The sequence below is a fragment of the Lupinus angustifolius genome, chromosome LG12, assembly GCF_001865875.1.
Source record: "Lupinus angustifolius cultivar Tanjil chromosome LG12, LupAngTanjil_v1.0, whole genome shotgun sequence".
NCBI lineage: Eukaryota > Viridiplantae > Streptophyta > Magnoliopsida > Fabales > Fabaceae > Lupinus > Lupinus angustifolius.
Genome location: NC_032020.1, coordinates 8,844,107 through 8,866,383, shown reverse-complemented (window position 1 = coordinate 8,866,383; position 22,277 = coordinate 8,844,107). Strand labels below are relative to the sequence as shown.

The following is a 22,277-nucleotide window of genomic DNA, read 5'->3' as shown; positions in this document are numbered from 1 at the left end:
AGATCGAATCTTGCTCTTGATACCAAATTGTTAGAAGAAAGTAAAGAGAAAGAAGGAATTGAATGTTGAGGTGAATTGCATAATATGTTGTGCATATACAACGGTGAGTAACCAACTTCTATTTATAGCCAATCTCACAACTAATAATTATAACACTATACTATTTATTGTATATATGCAAACTAACTATATTTCAATTACATATCTATCATACACATTCATTATATTATTCATTATTCATTTGAATTACTTTTTTTAAGAATAAATGATGATTAAATATGAATAGTGAGTAATACAATAACAATATATATAAGTTATATGTTTTCTAATAATTTACTACTATGAGAAATAACATATATCAACCCAATGTAAAAGTGTATCTAGTGCCGTTTTGATTGGTTAAGAGACATAAAAAAACAAAAGTAGTAAAAGTTTCACTCGAAAATGAACATCTTTTTAGAACTCAATTTGATTCACCTTTTAATTTTTGGTTATTTATTCGACTACTGTTTTTGATATATTGAAATTATAATTTGCATAACATTAACAAAAAAAAATATAGACAATTGTTTTTATTATAGAGATCACCTCAAAATAGAATGAATACAAAAAGTTAATATATAATATATAAAAAAAAGAGGGGATTCACTTACTTCACATTTTAGACATTAATTTTAGGGGGAACTAATTATTTAGATATACCCATTAATTTAAATTATTGGATTTTCCTATAATTGATGTCGTGGAATAAGTTTTTTTTTAAATGTACTCTTAGACTGTAAGTGAATCCCCTCTAGGGATGACAATATGTCTGGTCGGGTCCAGGTAGTGCATTACCCAAATCGCCTTGTTGCTTTATTTTTGGACCCAGATCTGCCCCAGACCCATGCCTATACTTGTTGGGTCTGCTACCCACAGGTCTGCTACCCACAGGTCTTTGGGTACCCAGCGGATCCGCGAGTACCCACAAATTAAAAAAACATTAGAAATAATTTCCAATAATTTATGTAATTACGCATTTGTTTCCTATAATCTTGTATGTTATTTAGGTAATCAACAACAGAAAAAATTATAAAAAATAATTTAAAGTTTTAAACACATTTTAAATTGACTATTTCAACATTATAATGTAAAATTAATTTAATAAGAATTGTTCAATCAACATAATATTATATTACATATATCAATTAATAACATAACATTACATCACTACTTAATAATGTAACATCACTATATAACAACATATCAAATATATTTACGAATTAATAATATAACTTATGGATTGACAATATATATAATGATCCACATATTCCATATCTTAGTCATCAATTCTAGAGAAATTTGATCATATAGATTTACTCACTAATTCAAACCATTGGATTTCCCTAGAATAACGGCTAAGATTTGTAGTAAGTTGTTTAAACCTACTATTAGAGTAAGTGGATCCCCACCCATATATATATGGGAAGGAATAGCGGGTCCGAATACCTCATTGGTCGGACTCAGACCCATCCAACAATGGACCTTAATATCTTGGGTCTCATTACCCACGAGTCCAAAACAAGGACCCAAATCTGACTCATTGTGGGTATTTTTTAGGGTACTCACAGATTCAGGTACCCGTTGTCATATCTAATCCCTTCTTTATAAAAAGAATATATATGATATATCAAATATTGATGATAAAATATAATCTATCTATTTACCTATATAACAAGTAACAAAAAAAGCTCCCTCATGACATGTGTCAATCTCTCAAGCCCTCATGACATGTGTTAACCTCTCATCAAAATTAAAGGTCCCTCATGACATGTGTCAATCTCTCAATCAAAATGTTCCCTCCAAAACATGTCAACCTTCCATTTTTGTTCATTGTACAATTTAATTCTAATGATTAATAGACTCATTTGTTTTTTATTCTATAAATAAATTACATCTCACAATAAAGGGGATTGAATCATTTTTCACATGTGAATTACTTCTCCACCATTATCATTTCATATCTCCATATTCTTCTCCCCTTTCATTTCATATTTCTCTCTTCTTCTCTCACATGTCTACAATCCAATATTTCATTCGTCAATCTTCATTTCGTTAAACTTAATATGATGACTTCTGTATCCCGATACTAGATCTTCATCATTGTAGATTTGTTCTTATTTTATAAATATGTTGTTTAAAGTGTATTTTTATTGATTTTTTCATTCATTAACCTAATATGATGGCTTCTATATCCCGTTACTCAATCTTCATCATTGTAGATTTGTTCTTCTTTTGTAAATATGTTGTTTAAAGTGCATTTTTATTGATTTTTTCATTCATTTGTTTACTTTTAGATATGTTCTTATTTTCTAGATATTTTAATTGATTTTTTGTTTATTATGTATGCGTATTCTTATTTTTTATTTGATTTGTTTATATTGTATATTTGGTACGATTGATTTCATTATTTTGTAGATTTGTTCTTTCAATAATCATCTTCCCTAGTGTATGATTTACAAGGATTTCATCCTTAACAATGATCAAACCCTCAATAACTATGTTATGTACCCGATCTCCATTTATATATATACACACATTTAGTTACAATATTGTATTTATTTGTTTATTGTTATGAATTTATTTATCTTCTCATCTTATCTCGCTTTTATCATCTTATCTCTTAATTTGCAGTTTGACTCTCACTTAAAGCATATCTACGGGTTAATGTTATGTCTATGTGTCACTATCTTACTAAAATCTTCAATTTTATTCTCCTTTGTACGATAAATGAATTTGGTTATTTTTTCTCACATGATATTTGTTAAAATATTTTTTCCTGTGTGGTTATTTTTCTAAAGCAAAAAATACAAATTGGTCATATTCTTTGTTTTGACATTTGCAGAAAAGAAACCTCACATCCTATAATACAACAATTAGAGGTTATATTCATTATCTGAGTGTAGAATAATAGTTCTTTAATGTTATTATGTGTTTGTTCTTTTACATTCGAAATTATTTTTTTCACTATCTGAATGTGTCAACCTTATATTAGTAAGAATAATCTTTAATTTTTTATATTCTCATATAAATAATTTGGCATATTTAATTGTTGAATATGTATATTTTATCTAATTAATTATAGTAAACGTGATCATCATATCAATCATAACCACCAAAGACAATTTAATTTTATTTATATTATACTATATAAGTAATAAATTTATGGAATATTAATATTTAATTCCATTTATATTATGTTTTGTTTGAATTTATGGATGAGTTACAAAAATATAATATAAATTTGCATAATTATAGGTAATATATTTGTGGAATGTTAATTGAGTAATAATACTCATTAATGTCTTTGAATGTATTAATTGAGTAATATTAATTGGTAGTTACACTTTAGAAACTGAAGTTATTAGGCATGATGTCTTTGAATGTATTTTGCTCTATTATCTAAAAACTAAATAATTGTCCTCCACGATTATTTGTGTTATTTGATTTTTTTTTGTGTTTTTTTGTGTTTTTCATTTCATTATGATAATTAATTGATTTGATTTATATTTTGACTAAATTATTTATGATTCGCTAATTTTAAGCAATGTTCATTATAAATATAAATTTTCATAATTGTAAATAATAAATTTGTGAAATATATTTATATTCAATTCCATTCATATTCTATTTTGTTTGAATTTATGGATCAATTACAAAATTTGAATTTATGGATCAATTTATATTTATATGTAATTTATCATGATTCATTCAGCACCATGACAAGCGTGATTAATTGAGCATATTACATGATTAGTTTAACATTGAAATTTAATGCATATTTATAATTATATTCATAAAGAAATAATTAAATAATAATATCATCAAGAAACATAAAAGTTCCACATTTTTCAGTCAGTTACAAAAATGATATTGCACACAATTAATCAATTTTTAGTTACATTTTAGAAGCCAAAATTATTAGGCATGATTGTCTCTGAATATCTTTTATTCCGTTATCTAAAAATTAAATAATTGTTCTCAAAATTAGTTTTGTGATTTGATTTTTCCTTGCGATATTTGATTAATTTCTATTTAATCTTTAATAGGATAAGACAATCAAAATATTAAAGCAATTTGATTTGATTGTGATAATTAATTTGTTTGACTTATTTTTGATTAAATTATTTATATTTTCCCAATTTTAAGCAATGTTTATTATTGATATAAAGTTGTCGTAAATAATAAATTTCAGAATATTAATATTTAATTCAATTTATATTCAATTTGTTGTTTGAATTAATGGATCAGTTACAAAAATGAAATATAAATTTGCAATATTATATTTAATGAATTTATGGAATATTAATTGAGTAATATCTACTCATTAATGTTTTACATTATTTCCGACAATTTGTTTATATTTGGATTCATTATTATAATTTATTCTGATTTATTGAATTAGCATGATTAATTGAGCATATTACACAATTATTTAACATTAGAAACTTAATGCACAATTATAATTATATTGATAAATAAATAATTATATTTTTAATGTCATAAATAAATATAAAAACTCAAATTTTATGGATCAATTATAAAAATGACATTATATACAATTAATCAACTAAGTTAAATGATCAAATATAATAAGATGATGATACAATAAATTAACCCTATAATGTATGTGATTTATTTAAAAATAAAAGGAATATGATTACCTATGCAATATTAAAATATAATGTTGCTATAGCAATATTAAAATAATAATAATATGAATCATAACATATATATTGTTTGTAGTTATTTTAGAGTTTATTTTTATACTAATCTTATTTTAGAATCAAATAATAATGAAATTATAAATTTATTGATGATTTTTTTGATTAATAGGATACTACTAACTATATCATATTATGTATGTGTAAAAAACAATGTTGGGAAAGTCGAACAATATGTTAAACCAGAATAGGTCTCATATTAAGTTTATCTGATTTAAATAGTTAAACCGTATGGTGTGACCGTATGATTTTATATATAATTAATAATTTTTAACAATATGAATGCACTGGTAACATATATGGTTTTAACCATGCGAATGCACGAGCAACATACATATTCTTAATAATAAATGCACATGTAATATGTGTTCTTAATCATACGGCAAAAAATACCGTCTCGTGCAAATGCACTAGTAACTTGCTCTTAAACATATAAAACACATATATTTGGTCTAGTATTACAATTAATTTTCAAATATGTCTGGAACTAAGCAATCTTGTACAAAAAAGGATCGAAAACGATCTAAAACCCATTTGGTTTTAATTGATTTTTTCTACAAATTTAGATTTTGTTTCGGACCAATTTAGATATGAATACTCATGATCCTAATTATTTTATAAACACACCAAGTCATACATACCATACGCAAATATGGTAAACTTTAAATTTATAAAACAACTATGAGAAAGATGTGGCATATAAATTAGTATAGATTAGTACAAGAGTAATAACATAAAAACACAAATAAAATATTAGAATCAAACTATAAAAGTATCATTGTTTCCTAAAATAGTTTTAATTATTATAGACATAACAAAATTGTTATTATTTTATAATAATTTTGAGGATGTTTGTTGAGTGATCTCGTTGGCCTGTTCTCTCCGCATATTGTAGCTGTTTTTTTTACCATAGATAATTTTCAACCAATTTTTATTTATGAGTTTTCAGATTTAGTGCATTTATAAATTACATTTACATTGTTGTCTAATAAGAGGAATAACATGTAAATGTTTAGCTTATTTGTATTTGTTAGAAACACTAGCAATTAAATTGTACATGCCAATAAAGACAATTATTTTTCTTTATTATTTAAAAATATTATAAGATTACAATTTTATCTCAGTTTATTTTGCTTATTACTTAGTAGTCTCAACAATAATAAAATAAAGATAATCAACCCTTTTAATAAATAAGAAGTGGAGAAAAAATAATAACTACTACATCTAGATTATAAAATATCTTTCAAAAAATGATAATGAAAATATTTTAGAATGTGTGGTATAATAAGGACTAACATATATTCTCAAATTTCTTTACCTCTAATTATATTAATTTTATAAAAGATAGTTTATGAATTATGTAAGATTTTTTTTTACATTGTCAACTTATCATTTAGTGTTAATCTATATTATTCTTTCAACTATACACTTATTATATATAAAATCTTTTCAACAAAAAAGGACAAATATTAAACTTTTGATTATTTTTATATATTTTTTATAAAGAATATCCGTCGTATCAAACGATACATCTGTATCTGTTGCATTGATTTAAGTAAAAAGTTTAATTCCAAAGTAAGAAAATAACTAGCATTAATTACATTCAATTTGAAAGTTGAAACAATATATCACAATTTCATAAACACATTATAATTTTTTATTTTATGAATAATTTCACTCTAGATAATATATTTTGAAGAACCTATCAAAATTTCAGTGTCCATCTTCTACCACCACCAAAGATTATACACAAGGAGAGAATAAGAAAAAATGCCAATAACTGCAACAGGAGTAGGTGCCGTTTGGGGTCTTGTTATTCAAATATGGTCCAATCGTCTACGCAAACTTCCTCCTATGAGACGTAAATATTCTTATCTCTAAAGTTTTGTTGATTTCTAATGAAATATTTTAATGTTTTATTTTCATATTCCTTGATTAATTCAATTTCTATGTTAATTGTAGATCCATGGGAACATGTTGTTGGAATGGGATTGGGAGCAATTTTTGCTAACCAATATATGAAATGGAGTGAACAAGTTGAAAAAGATCTTGAAATAATGCTTCAGAAGGCTAAGACTGCAAATGAAAACCGTTACATAGGTTACAATCCTCTAAATTTTTTGATCTATATGTCATGTTTTAGTTACAAATGTTTGAGTTTATTTAGTGTCTATATTTCCCTCTTCATATTTGTTATTGGTTTTGTTATGATTCTTTGTTTTTGTGTATGAAGTTTGATAATTTAGTCATTACACTGAATTTAATACAATAAATTTAAAATGATATGTGAATTGTATAGTAAACATAAGTATTTTTTTTCATCTTCTTGTCCTTGAATCTGTAGAAATTAGTGTAGCCATTACTTTTCTTAATCCTAGGATATATGGTATGTTATATCAGTTTTTTTATTGCCTGGTGATATTTTTGGTGTTGAGTATAGATCTAATAGTTGTTTCTTTTCCCTTTTACTTGTAAGGATAAAAATGTAATATTATTATAAATAAAATTAGGGTTTTTTATCCTTTGTTCTCTTCTCACATAGAGATATTTTTGTTCCATTAATTTATTAATAAAAATATTATAAGATTAAAAGACAAAAAATAGACAATGACAATTTTACCCCTGATCTTCTCAGCCAAACCCTTTCACTATTGCACCTTCAAGTCAACACCATAACCAACCAGCCAACTTGTTAAACAACCAACCACAAATAGTGTAGCTCAAACCACCAACTTCCTCGTACAAAACTGAACCAACACCTCAAATCAAAACCAAAACCACATCCACATACAACAACCTGAGCGTGTTTTATCAGAACCATGCACTTACAAGGTGCATGACCGGATCTTAATCTGGTACTCATCATATATTTACAGATCACAACATCCAGTGGCGGATCTTGACCATGATTTTAGAGGGGGCAACATTAAGATTTATACATAAATAACATATGAAATCATTAGAATATATATAAATTTTTAATGTAAAAATGAGTTATTCTTTCATATTTAAATTCTCAAGAAACATGATAAAAATATAACATAACAAATCTATGAAGAAATTCCAAATATTCATAAGCACACATAAGTTTATTATCTCTTATAAACATTATATGTGTTTTAAATTCAGAAGTCTTATAAACATTATATGTATTTTAAATTCAGAAGAATCGAGCATAAAGTTAGTTTTTCAATCCTTTCAAATAGAGAATCAAAATAATATATGCTTGAGATTAATATAAATATTTTTTAAGAGAAAAATATATAAAGATAGAAATAACGAAATTAACTACGCAATGGAATAACCCAACTAAAATTAATAAATAAAAAAATAGTTCACTAACAAAGAATAACAACCTCCATGAATAAAATTTGATGCAAGAAACAAACAAACCATAAGTAATCATGTCATGACTTCATAGGCATATGATAATATGCCATCAAAAAAGCAATTGAAGAAATTTGATCTATAAAGAGCAAATATGACATTTTTAAGGTGAAAAAATAAATGGGTTTGGGTTGGAGAGTTATCTAAAGCAATATTAGGGGGAAATATGTCATATGATACTAAAGAGAGTGAAACTTCATAAATGGTGAGAGTTTTGAAGAGAATATTAAATTTTTTATTGTCCAATGAGTCATGTAGAAGTATTATTCTTTGAGAGAAGAATATATGCACTAACAATGTATGAATTTTATACTTTTTCACTTCATCACCTATCATTCATATTCAATCTTTATTAACTCTTTAAAAAATTAATCTAAATGAATGATGGACGATGTAGTGAATGTGTATAAATTTTTACATTAATAATACATAAATATTACACTTTTATCCTTAAGTTTTGTTGTTAAATTTTAAAATATACCAAAAACAATATCTCTATAATATTTTTGTGAAATATTTGAGAGGGGGCAACTGCCCCCACCTGTCCTAGAGAAGATCCTCCCCTGATAACATCGTCTTCCTTAATTTTGTTCTTATTCATGTCTCACTTTGTTGAGGTTGAAGGTGTAGACAAAGATGGATTTTTATAATATAAGAAATAGAAGGGGAGCATGCATGTAAGGTATGTGGTTTTAAGAAGTGGACGCGCTGAAAACCCTAAAACAGAAGTGAAGGGATAGTTCCACTACATACAAATATTCCAAAAGAAGATAAAGTATTTTCTGGTGTGAGAAGATAATTTTTCTCTTTACTGGTTAGACAATAACACATGACTACTTTTTACATATTTTTAAAATAAATAAGAAAACAAAAAGTAAAGTAAAACAAATATCTATTAATGAATGAGTGTGAAGAGATAATTTTTCTCCTCACCCCATAACATACTTTATTCCCTATTCTAAAACTTAACGTGGATGCAACATGTTTTGAGAGACATGTGTTCTATTATTTTTTGATTGTATATTGGTGGAATAATCTATTGTCTTTAAATAAAATTATGAGAAAATGTTATCAATAGTCACGATTGTGTTTGTGATGTCATTGTCAAAATTTCTCAAACTACAATGTTGGGATGACAATTACAATTACTTAATGCAACTTAAAATATACGTACATATTTGGTTTTTTTTCTTCTTATAATATATTTCAATCAAATATATCCATTTACATCTTGATGAATATTTTGTTCCTTATAAAAGTTGAGCAATAATCTCTACCTTAACGACTATCTTTTTTTTATATGTCTGATGTCTAACTCTCTTTAATAACTCCTCCACATAAGAGTGTGTTTCTCCTTCAACATAAGTCTTTTTGAGTATCATAGACAATATTATTAAAAGTCAAACTCTCTTTCAAACTTATGTGTAGCATCTCAAAACTGATATGATTGTCTAATGGGACACACCACCTAACTTTCTCTTGTTAGGGGTCTTTTGATACGAAACTTTTACACTAAGTTCATCAAGAACCACCCTTTTCAATACTCAACCTAGTTGAACCATGAAAATACCTTAAAAAGCCTCAATGATTATATTCATTGTCTACAATTACAATAATAGTCATTATAACTACCATATTTTATCAATGTGAAATAATGTTCGTGCCATATCGTACATTCAAGTTAATGTACGTATTATACATCTTGCATCCAAGTCAATACTTGTACTACACTTTATATTTATATCAATTAGTGCAAGTGTTATACACCCTACATTCAAGCCCAATGCAATCAATACTACACCATGCATCCATATCAATGCAATTCGTGTTACACAATGCACCTATGCTAATGCCTATATGTTTTTTGTGGATCTATTAACAATTAACATTCTTTCTCGTGATGTCATAGAAACACCTTAAGGATTCGTCACTTCTCTTCTTAAAATAATCATCATCTTCAACACCTAGATATATATTTAAACTTGTCTCATATTGCTCCACTCTAGTCATTATCTATATCTTGGTCTCAATATAATGCATAGACTTCTATGATTCTAGATTCAATACAGTTGTGATCTCCACCACACTCCCATGATCCCAATCGAATATATCTATAAAATGTTGAACTATAAATCCTTCCTTATTTTTTATATTCTCCTTCTATCTTTCCCAACTTTTTTTAATAAATAAAAATAGAGTGTAATATTTATGCACCGACAGTATAAAGATTTATACACAATCAATGTATTATCACCATTCATTTATGTTACTTTTTATTTTAGAGTCAATGTTATTAAAATATGAATGTTGGATGATGCAATGACAGTGTAAAAATTTCGTTCACTATCACTATAAGATAGGGATCATCTGTCCCAACAGTGTATCATTCATTGCCTCAAGTCAATCACATATTAACACGCAAATAAAAGAATTCTTTTAAAAACAAAAAGTAATAAAAATAACACTCTAATTAGCTTAGGATATAGAGTAAGATAGCGTCTAGAACAATTGATCTATGTTCATCAATCTATACAATTTTTAGCTGATGATATATGGTTGGACATAGATCACCTATCTCAGTTTCTATCCCACTTTTCTACGCCGATCCAATGAGAAAAGTAAATTATAAAAATGTAAATTAACATTCTTATATTAAATAGATAAACCTAATTGACCTCAGATCAAGATGTACTCATTAGAGATAGAGAATCCTTATTTTATATGTTAGGCTTTAAGAAAACATGAAGTAGAATATTGTTGGCCCAAAATTACCATCACTCTCTATTAAAAGCACTAGTCACACAACATCATAGGAAAGGGCAAAAACATTAGAAGAGTTGAAGAAGAAGAAAGTGAGATTGAAGATTCAGAAGAACCAAAATGCCACTAAGCGCAACCGCCCTCGGAGCCTTACTAGGTCTAAGTACTCAGATGTATTCCAACGCCCTCCGCAAACTCCCATACATGCGCCGTAATTTTCCTTCCCTCTCTTTTCCTTCCGTTTTCTTTCTCGGGAATTTCATTTCCCATTCTCTCTTTTTTCTTATCACGTTGTAGATCCATGGGAGCATGTAGTAGGAATGGGATTAGGCGCTATTTTTGTGAATCAGCTTCTGAAATGGGAGGCTCAGGTTGAAAAAGACCTTGACAAGATGCTTGAAAAAGCTAAGGCTGCTAATGAAAGACGCTACATAGGTTTCGTTTATTTTCCTTCCGATTTTATTTTTTATTGAATTGTTGGTTTTAGGGTTTGATTTCATGATTTGATTTTGATGTGTTGTTGTGAGAGAATCACAGGTTATTGTGAATTGTAGTGATAACATTGTTGCTATTTCTGTGTTTGGTTTGATCGGAAAGGGGATTGAAATGGTTTTGGAGTGGAATCAAAACTCCTTCTTAGACACCATAATCGAATTCCCCATCTTATTGAATCTTAGGGTTTGGGATAATTCTAAGCTTGTGTTTGTGATATTTGGCAGAATGGGATTGTTGAACAGAACATATACGTTTCTATTCTATGTTTGGTTTATTTTGTAAATAGAACAGGATGTGAGATTAAGAGTGGAGACTTTTAGGTTTCACTAACAAGGGTGGAAGAAAAAAGCATTATTTTTTAACATTCCGTTCCATTTTGTTTTGTTCACATACCAAACTCTTTTGAAACCTTTGAACCTTCCTAATAATCATTGTAACTATTTACATAAAGAAAGATATTACTTTTTCCTGTTTTTTTTCATTTAATAGTACTGTTGTGACTTAAGTTGTTAGGAGGATGGTTTAAAAGGATTTAGTACTACTTCATTTAATTGTGGTTGGCTGTGGCTCAATCAATTTGTGGAACCTGAGGTCACTGAAGAATATTATGTCGGGCTGCATGAAACTTTACAAACAGCACTGGACTCTTTTGGGATTTACAGTGGTGATAATTGTTATCTTGTGGGTGGTGACATTTGGTGGCGCAGCAGAAGGTGGTTCTTCTGCAGGTGCAGTTGATATTATCAGTCCGTGTGGTTGAGGTGGATGCTCAGATACATGGATGAGAAGATGTGTGTGAGAAAGTGAGAGAACTTTGGAGTGTTTTGGGGTGGCTTAAGGGCAGAGTTATATCTACCCTGTCTGATATTTTCTTTCATTTCTCATCTACCTGCTTCTGAATTTAGACACTTTCTGATACCTTCCTTGTAACTAGAGCCGTGTTCCTTGAGTTTTTGTATACATTACCAAAATAAAATACTAATTCCTATCACCATCCCCGAACAGGATTACTGTAAATCCTGTTGTTAGTGTTGTAGTCAAATGTATTATAACCACTCCAAAACTTCCGAACATAGCTGAAGAAGAGAATCTGTTCCCCTGCACATTCTTTTTGGTGTTTGGTGTTGGGTCTGAGTTGGTGAACTAAACAGAAGTATACATTGATGCTGTATTTAACTCAAAATGTGATAATACATTTATCTTTTGCCTAATGTTGGAGAAATATTTTTTGTGCACTATCTCTTTTCCTCAGTTCAAAGGCTAGTGAAGCGTCTGTTATTCTGTTATCAAGGGATTACTGATTTAGATACTCTTCAATTTCTCCGATGTTTGAGAACAGTAGATAGATTTTGATGAGGACAATGCCACCAATTGAATTCTAAAATGCGCATAAATAATTTGTTTTTCAAGTCATGTAGTTCCATATGAAACCATAGTTCTCTGCTCAGAAGAATCTGATCCCCTCATGTGCATTAATAGCTTAGTAACGATGTTTATACCCCATAGCCAAGCAAGAAATTTTCAAGTCTGAGGTAGCATATGCTAATTTTTCTGTGTGACGAGTTCTGTGGTCACTTTCTCTCTTTGCTCTTATTTGACTTGTCAGTAATTATTATACTTGTTCAAGTCTAGAAATATAATTTTCACCTGTATTTTAGAATTTTATGCTAATTTCTGAAATATGTTCTTTATAAGCAATTCAAGTACTTATTCATTTTTGGTTTGCTTGTTGCTACTTTTGCTGAATGCTTTGAATATGTTGTGTTTTTGGATAGTAATTCACTTTGGTGTTTTGCGTAGTCACTGACTTTATTTATTCTCTGCATTGCAGATGCAGATGACGATTAGTGCATGTCTTCAAGGATTGCAGCATTTATTTAAATAATCATGAAATGTGTTAAACTTGTTTCCGTTTTTCTTCGTGATTTCATGTTGCTATGTATTTGTAAGGCTGTTATGGATTTTCTGTGCTGAACAGCCTGTTTTGAGTACAAGATACTGGAAGCAGTCAAACTGTAAGATGGTAATGCCATGGTTTTTTAATAATAAGATTCAATTTGATTAACTTTCTTAGCCGTAAGGTCACATATTCACAGTAACTGAGTCTGAGTCCTTTATCTCTTCATTGAATGATTGCCATGACTTTGGTGATTTGTTGAAGAATAAATCATTACTCCTTTGTCTGTATGAATGAATGCCATGGGTTTGGTGATTTATTGAAGAACAAAATAGGTTTTTGAACCAGACTTGGGTAAAATATTAACATACTGAGAAATGTTATATTCTCTTGCAAATTCTCATATGGACCCATACTACTTTTCTATGGTCTAGGAGGATATATCAATTTCATTTTGCTTATATTTGTGGGCAGCCTCTTCCATTGTGATGCATCAAGTAATTTTAGCAAGTTTATCTACCAATTTACACTCATCCTTTATCTTAGCCTTAACACCACTCAATCCCACTCCCTACTCTGAAGTGGCACAAAGTTGATCAGAAGTGGCATGGCATTGACTACCATCACGTTGATCCAACTAACAGCAATTATGCCACGTTTCTATGCACAAAATCTAAATATTTAATTATATGAAGAAAAAAGATGAAGCAAATAAGGATCATCAACATAAGCTTGCCATAATGTTAGGATTTGCTTCAATCCTTTGGAAATAAATTCACTTGTAATGATCCAAATTCATCTTCTCAAAGTCCACCATTCTGTTGTTGAATACATGGAGGAGAAGATCACATACTTTCCTTGAAGATGGCCTCTCCTGTGGTGTAGTTTTCGTGCACTGCAGGGCTATCTCAAGCACTTGGAATGCAGCAAACTCTTCACCAGGTAAAAGTGGTTTCAGCACAGGATCTATCAATTCCTCACAGGCAGAGCCATGTGTTTCAGTGTGCATCTCCACCCATCTCACCATATCCATCTCCGCTCCGAAAAATTCATCTGTTGGCATTTTACCACTAACAAGTTCCATAAGCACTATTCCCATGCTGTAGACATCACTTTTCTCTGTTGCATGTAGGGAATATGCATATTCTGCAAAATTAGCCCATGGTAATCATTAGCCAAGTTTCTCAAGTGGTAGAAGTTAGAATAAAAATAGTGTAAGATCAAGGCCAATTCAAATGCACAGTGTTTGATCATTACCTGGAGCTATGTAGCCATAAGATCCAGCAAACAAAGAATTAGACTCGGTATTCGAGTCATAATTCTCAACCACTGCTTTTGCTAGTCCAAAATCTCCCAAATGTGCCTCCATTTTGGAATCTAACAATATGTTGCTGGATTTGATGTCTCTGTGAATGATCTTTGGTACACAATCATGATGGAGATACTCTACTCCCTGAGCTAGTCCCACCGCAATTTTGAACCTTGTCATCCAATCAAGGCTCTTCGTTTTGCTTGCATTGACTGGTTTCCCATGGAGCCAATCCCATACACTCCCATTTTCCATGTACTCGTATATCAGCAGATTCCATGCTGCATGTTCGTTTCTACTGCTACAATAACCTATCAGCTTCACCAGATGCCTATGCCTAATCCTTCCTAGTGTCTTAACTTCTCTGATGAAGCTTTTGTTTAAAAGAAATTCATCTTTTGATGAAATCTTCTTCACGGCTACTGTCTCTCCGGTGGCCAACTCAGCTTTGTAGATTGTCCCCGAACCTCCTGAGCCAATCACGAAGTCATCGCATAGGTTGTTGGTGGCATGCATGATATCTTCCCACCTGAGATCTCTCTTTCCAGCAGCATTTAGTTGGAACAGCGGTCTTCTCTGTGCTTGTGATGATGAGGAAGAGTAAATATAGTTCACGTCACTGTCTTTCCTGAAAAATTCTTGCTTGGTTTTGAAGAAGATTTTCAGTGCAAGTATCAACAGTGCAATTGCAGCTGAAGTTGAAATCGCTGAGATTATCACTACCGATGACTCACTTAGGCCTGTCTGCTCCTTATGATGAACATCGTCACAATGCCCAATGGAGCTTCCACACAGATGTTGGTTCCCTTCAAATGCCTCTTGTGGCCAATGGGAGAACTGCTTGTCCAATTTTCCTTGAAGGTTGTTGTAAGACAGATCAAGCTTTCCCAAACTGCCCATTTCACCAAGTTGTGGAGGGACTTCTCCGGTGAGTTGATTGTGAGAAAGATCAAGTGCTTCTAACTTTGAAAGAGTCCCAAGAGAAGATGGGATGTGACCTGAGAGATTATTGTAACTAAGGTCTAAAATGATTTGAAGATTTTGGAGTTTTCCGATCTCATTTGGCATCTCACCGTTTAAGCTATTTCTAGACATCTGAAGCTCATAAAGCGTGCTCAGCTTACCTATTTCCGATGGGATCGGTCCAGATAACTTATTGTTGCCAAGTCTGAGGACATTTAGGGATGCAAGATCACCAATATCAGCTGGGAGACTTCCGTTGAGAGAATTGTCATTTAGGGAGAGAACTAGCAATTTGGAACATTTGAACAGACCTAATGGAAGAGTTCCAGAAAAATTATTGAAGGAGAGTTTAAGTTCTCCTAACTGAGGCAAGCTTCCTAGCCATGGTGGTATTTGTCCAGAAAGACTATTATTGTTCAAATCAATGTACGCGAGTTTATTGCACAGAGAAAGGTCGGCAGGTATTGGTCCTGTGAGCGAATTTCCTGAGAGGTCTAACAAAGTCAGCTCATGGATTTTCCCCAATGTCCTTGGAATTTCACCAGAAAATTTATTGTTACCTAATCTTAGCCTTTCTATGGAAGGTGAATTTCCCAGTTGCTGTGGAATTTCTCCATCGAAAGCATTGTCGGTGACATCGAAAGAAAGAAACGACCGAGAGCTACAAAATGCAAATACACTACCATTCAATCTGTTCTTCGAAAGATTCACTCTGGTCAAGTTTGCTACATTTATCAGCTGGTGAGGGAGGTTACCTTCAAGAGAATTGTTGTAAAGCATGAGCTGCTGCAAGACCTTGAAGTATCCAAATGTTGCAGGGATGCCACCTGAGAGCTGATTATCTGCCAAATCCAAGATATTCATTTGATGACAGTTGCCCAATGTAGCAGGAATTTCACCAACAAGCTCATTCTGTCTAAGGTGAAGGAAATTCAACTCTTTCAACCTTCCAATAGTGATTGGAATTTCACCACTGAAATGGTTTCCATAGAAATCAATCATTTCCAAGCTAGAACAATTACCAATCTCCACAGGTATAGCCCCAGATAATTGATTATCATAAAGATACAAAATTTCCAACTTTCCAAGCATACCAATCTCCCTAGGCAGAGAACCCTGCAAATTGTTGTGAAACAAAGCAAGTGTTTCCAAATTACTAAGGTTCCCTATGAAGGGAGAGATTGTACCAACCAAAGTGTTGTTATTAAGCAATAGATCAGTTAACCCAAACAGCTCATAAAGTTCAAGAGGTATTGACCCATTGAGTGAATTGTTTGACAAATCAAGTTGCTTCAGTGATTGACATTGATTCAATTCAGCTGGAATCTCACCATAGATTCCACTATCTGACAACATCATATGCTCCAAATTTGTTGCATTGGAACATAGAGTTCTTGGTATCACACCACTGAGGTTATTACCAGACAGAACCATGTATTGTAACTGAAACATGTTCCCTAACTCCTTAGGTATTCCTCCACTGAGATTGTTCATTGACAAGTCCAAATTTTGAAGGCTACCCATTTGAGCTAAGGACCTTGGAATAGCACCTTCAAGTTGGTTCTGCATAAAGTTCAAGTAAACGAGTCCACTCATCCCACGGAGTTGACTCGGTATCTCCCCGGAAAGTTTGTTACTTGCAAGGTTGAGAAGCTCTAGATTCGTGAGTTGACTCAGTTGGCTCGGGATTGAGCCGTTGAGTTTGTTGTTAGCAGCAGTGAAGACAGTGAGGCTGGTACAGTTCCCTAACTCGACTGGAATCGGACCCATCAACTCGTTATCTTGTACAATAAGATTCTCCAACTGACTGAGTTGACCGAGTTGGGGTGGAATTGACCCAGTGAGTTTGCATGAGGCCAAACCAAGGTTGACCAGGTTAACAAGGTTCCCGAGTGATTCTGGAATGTTGCCAGTGAGTTCATTGTCACCGAGTCGCATGACTCGGAGACTCGTGAGTGAGCCTAACTCGGTGGGGACATAACCAGTGAGTTGGTTAGAGAAGAGGAGTAGAGTTTCCAATGAAGTGAGGTTTGAGAGGTTTGGTGGTATGGGACCCACAAGTGTGTTGGATGAAAGGTCTAGTTGGAGCAGGTTTTGTAAGAGACCGAGTGAGGGTGATATTGACCCAGCGAGTGACGAGTCAGAAAGGTTAAGACTCACTACTTGAACAGAGTCATTATGATTCAATGAGTTTGAGTTGAATCCACATGTGACCCCTCTCCAACTACAATAGTCTGTGTTGTTCTCTGACCAATCACTTAGAACATTTTCTGGGTCTTCCACAAAAGAGCTTTTAACTTCCAATAGTACCCTTAAAGTTGCTTCATTGTCTAATACTTTTCTTTGACCAATGACTTGTTGTAGTAAAGAAGAAAAATAGCACAAGAGGAGCATAAGTATAGCAAGTTTTGAGCTTGAAATCCTCATTGTTGATACCATTTTGGTGAAGGTTCAAGATATTGAAAACACTTACAAAGTTGACCAAAGTGAGGATTGTTTGGCTTTTGTGATAATAGTTGTTCTTAATGATGAAGATGAATTATGATGTTGTAGTTGGAAGATGGGGTTGGTTATGGTTGTGTTTGGGATATTTTGCATGGGGGAGCTATGCTTTTATGGTTTTCTTGGAGTGTGTATATTGATGGTTGCATGGCAAAAGCATGCATTGGATTATGATGTGAATTGGTAGAAACTAGAAAGCATCAAAATGGGTGATGAAATAGAGAGGAGAGATTGTAATTAAGAACAAAAGCATGCAGTTAAGCACCACAATTTCCATTAATGTGATTCAGTCATTCAGAAATAAAAGGAGAGATAGAGAGCCTTAAATGAAGAAGAGATTACTGATATTAAGAAAGTCAACATGGGATCAAGAGAAGCATCATGTGAATATAAGGGACAAGAAAAGGGCCAAAAAAATATTTGGGAGGAGAGTAAGCAATGCAATGGAATAGTGGTTAGAAGAGTTAATTATTAATTTTTTAATTTAAATATTTTTTTTCAATCAATTGCAGATTAATGATACGTATAGTAACATAACTTGTGCGATAATAGATGTATTCTCTAGAAGAAATTAGTATAGATATCAAATCCTCTTACTAAATCATATTGTGAGACATGTTCCTTCTCTTACTTTCTCATTTTGAAAAACAAAGTTGTTTCAAAAGACTCATATGAGAGATTAATTAATTAATAGACTAGAAAAGAAAGGGTATTGAATTGAAAATATGTTGAAGTCACAAGATATGGGGTTAGAGGAGAAGGATACAGTAGTTGGGTGAGCCACACAGTGACACAGAGGAATAGTTGTAGAATTGTAGTTGGTTTGCTTCATATAGTGTCTTAGCTGAACATGAGTAGACCCTATTGAGAAAGTGAGTAGTTCAATTCCCTTTTAAAATACGTAAGTTGTTGATTTGATCTAAGCTATTTCTATTTGTACCTTTGAATTGCTTTACAAAGTCAATGGAGTCCCCACATAGCATTATCATTCCCACGCAAGCAAGTAAATTAAGCTCCAACTAACACTCGTTATGTAAACGTTATATGCAAAAAAAAATTACAAATTGATAACAACAATGTTTAGTTTATGCTACCAACAAAACATTTATATAGTGGTGTAAGGTCTCATTAGATCATTAGAAAAATTAAAATATTAAATGTTCGATTCATGTTAGTGAATACTTATTTTAGGGAACAGTCTTACACCCCAAATAAAATTAGTTCTTTATTTATAGAGTGGGAATATACTTTTGGTAGTATCAAAAAGAAGTTGAGAAAAAAAAAAGAAGAATTGAAATATATATTGGTATGTAGTATTGTTTTCTTCTCAATCCTTTTGGTTTTAGCTACCAAATATTGATGTCTTTTTGTGGCCTTTCATCTTATTCATTGGTTGCATATAACCCTTTTGCCTACTCCAAAAGCTTTGGTTTTTTCTGCTTTGCCCACTCAATAATGTTACTCTTGTCCTAATTAATGGTTTAAAGTTGTTAATTAATGTTTCTTATACAGAGTAATACTCTTTTGCTTTGTTTATGTCCATGTCTCAATCCAATTCCAAAGTTAACCAGAAATTTTAATCTGGATTGAATGCATAAGTCAATCATTTTGATTTCTTAATGCTATCTCTTGGAATATTATGTTTTTGCCTATTGAATTTAAACTTTGTTATTTGAGTGTGAGACATTTTCTTAATGACATCTTCTTCAAGAACCAAATTGTCTTATGTGGAAAAAATTGCTATCATTATATCCTTCTAAAACTAAATTGGTCAAACAAAAATTTCCAAAATACAAAGTATTTTTCGAAACATATCCTATAGTCACGGGCATGTATATCTATCATAAATAAATACATAAATTAATTACCTTGTTCTTTTACTTGTTATTATTTCATCCTTTTGTTTTTGTTTTGTTTCATAGCATCTATGACCTTAGCTTTTTGTTCATATTTATCATCTAAACTTGGATATATGAAAACGCCAAGCTAGCTTCTTTGTATGAGTATATATCTACTTATTGCATGTGAACCTTCCAAGACCCTTCTATATCTTAATTGTAAAGTGATTAATTATCTAGATATATAATTAGTATTTCTCAAGTATGGTTCACCAATCAAGTTCCATAATGTTATTCAAACATTTCACAAGCAATGATATGGGTGAGTGGATTTTGGCTTGGTTTATGGATTGCAAAAATAATATTTTGGTTTATGATATCAATCCCCAAGACATTTCTTCTATGACAGACAACTAAAATGTCTGATCTTCTAAAATAAGTACAATATTGATTTTAGTTCCCAACATTGAAGGAGCATTGTAAAGTGTTATTAATGTGATTTAATAGAACATCATGTAAAGGGGTCCGATACTAGTTTTCATATTTATATATTTTTTAATTTGAATATAATTTAAAATTTGTGTTGTTAATTTTTTTAAGACCACATATTATAATCTCGTCTAATACTAAGTTTTCATGTAAACAATGTATTAAGAATACATGTCAAACACCTAACAAAGAATAATATCAAAAAATGTCCATCATCAAGAGCTAGAATCAAAATCCCTTCCAAAATGGTTAAAATTAAAATCCCTCCATCCCACTAGTATTGATAATAGATATTCTTAGGACATAAGAAGGCATCATCCTTTATAAGGAAAAAGAGAACAGGATATGATAGATGCAAAACACTGAATTTGAAATAGAGTCTTAATTAAATTCACTTAGTAATATTTTAATTTGGCCATTCCTAATGCAAAATTCACTAGTAATATATTTACAATACTTTAAAATAGTGCTGAATAATATCATCTGAAAACTAAGAAAAGAAGGCCTCATCCATATTGAAGTCATGCAAATAAATAAAAAACACAATAAGCACTCATCATCGCCACAGGGGTATCCTTATTTCCCTTCCCTTATGTCCTTTCTTCTTTTTTTCTTCCTCAAAACTATGGTCACAACTTTTGATATGAGGATATGTACATTTCTCATGTGATCAACTAATCATAAAACTCCACTCAAACAACTACTAATGGAAAATGGACAATGTCGGCAACCTCCTTAGCCCACAATTTTCTATGAGGAGGACATTCAATTTTAGTTTGTTTAATGATTAAAAAGTGTTATCGTTCAAATAAACATGTAATATGATTTAATATTTTCAAAAGTTTATGATAAAATGTGATTCGTTCAAATTCATATAATATTTAATTTTTTTATTATTATTACCAATTCACGCAGTTAGCCTATTTAGTTGGTTTTAAAACAGATATTGTATAATAATTTGTTTAAGATTCACAAACGAATATACATATATCTATTTTGATTTACACGCATACGTAGACACGAGCTAAATGGATTGACACAACCTGTTTCACTATCACTACAAACAACTCGCCATTTGCATAGTAGAGTAGGATTTTAATGGAAATTTGTTAGGATAAGTGAAGTGGTGGAAAAGACTCATCTATCCAAGAAGCAATATTTTTTTATTCCATCCAAAAACAATAATATCATCTATTAATGCTCATTTGTCCCATTGTCAAGAAGTTTGGTTCTCCCTAAAAAAAGATTGAGTTTGAGTTATACCAATGAAAAAATAACTAATGTAAGAGCTTTACCCCCTCTAACTAGAATGATGATTATAGTGTGGTAATGATGCCATGTTTACATGTTTTTTAGCATGTTGGTGACTTGTGTTGTTCAAAATAACTTATGTGCTAAGAATTTAACATGTGTAAGCAATGTCATGAGATTTAAAACCTATTTGTTGTAGTTTGAATTATTTTTTATAAGCAAATTTATATTAAAGAAGCACAAGAGGTGCTAACCCTATACAAGAAGGAAGAACAAAGAAGAACTAATTAGAAAACAAAGAAATACAAGCTATTGGGTCATTACACCAATTAGCAAAAACAAGAGAGGTTGAAGCAACTTTTGATTGAAATCATAACCAAGATCTGACTTAAATCAAGTCCATTAAATGCATAAAACTCACTAGTTTATTTGAGAATATTGCACCATTTCTCATGATCCAGATAGACTATACCACAGGAAATCAAATCATCCTCTAGAACTCGACACCTTTAGAACTAAGTCTAAGAGCGTCATGCAGAGTCAAGGCTTCAACAACTGTAGGGCTCGACTTATTAACTTGCAGCCACAAATAAACTCTTTTCCAAACAGAAGAGGCAAACTCA

General features: G+C 31.0%; 3 protein-coding genes across 3 annotated transcripts; 2 read left to right on the top strand and 1 right to left on the bottom strand.

The window, feature by feature from the left end:
* LOC109361862 lies at positions 6,512-7,001 on the top strand. The gene is made up of 3 exons (XM_019607394.1): positions 6,512-6,624; positions 6,726-6,899; positions 6,997-7,001. Exons 1-3 carry the CDS (start codon positions 6,534-6,536, stop codon positions 6,999-7,001), a joined length of 270 nt encoding a protein of 89 aa, XP_019462939.1. The 5' UTR covers positions 6,512-6,533.
* Positions 10,959-13,478, top strand: LOC109361485. Its single transcript, XM_019606951.1, has 3 exons — positions 10,959-11,121; positions 11,208-11,345; positions 13,237-13,478. The coding sequence occupies exons 1-3, from the start codon at positions 11,031-11,033 to the stop codon at positions 13,251-13,253; spliced, it is 246 nt and encodes an 81-aa protein (XP_019462496.1). The 5' UTR covers positions 10,959-11,030; the 3' UTR covers positions 13,254-13,478.
* On the bottom strand, positions 14,006-18,507 carry LOC109362896 (LRR receptor-like serine/threonine-protein kinase GSO1). The gene is made up of 2 exons (XM_019608970.1): positions 14,560-18,507; positions 14,006-14,448 (listed from the first exon to the last, which is right to left on the bottom strand). Exons 1-2 carry the CDS (start codon positions 18,011-18,013, stop codon positions 14,078-14,080), a joined length of 3,825 nt encoding a protein of 1,274 aa, XP_019464515.1. The 5' UTR covers positions 18,014-18,507; the 3' UTR covers positions 14,006-14,077.

Coding starts and splice junctions, on each gene's coding strand:
- LOC109361485 (XM_019606951.1), top strand. CDS start 11,031: ATGCCACTAAGCGCAACCGCCCTCGGAGCCTTACTAGGTCTAAGTACT. Junction 11,122..11,207: donor CAAACTCCCATACATGCGCC/GTAATTTTCCTT, acceptor ATCACGTTGTAG/ATCCATGGGAGCATGTAGTA.
- LOC109361862 (XM_019607394.1), top strand. CDS start 6,534: ATGCCAATAACTGCAACAGGAGTAGGTGCCGTTTGGGGTCTTGTTATT. Junction 6,625..6,725: donor CAAACTTCCTCCTATGAGAC/GTAAATATTCTT, acceptor TGTTAATTGTAG/ATCCATGGGAACATGTTGTT.
- LOC109362896 (XM_019608970.1), bottom strand. CDS start 18,013: ATGGTATCAACAATGAGGATTTCAAGCTCAAAACTTGCTATACTTATG. Junction 14,449..14,559: donor TTATGGCTACATAGCTCCAG/GTAATGATCAAA, acceptor CTAATTTTGCAG/AATATGCATATTCCCTACAT.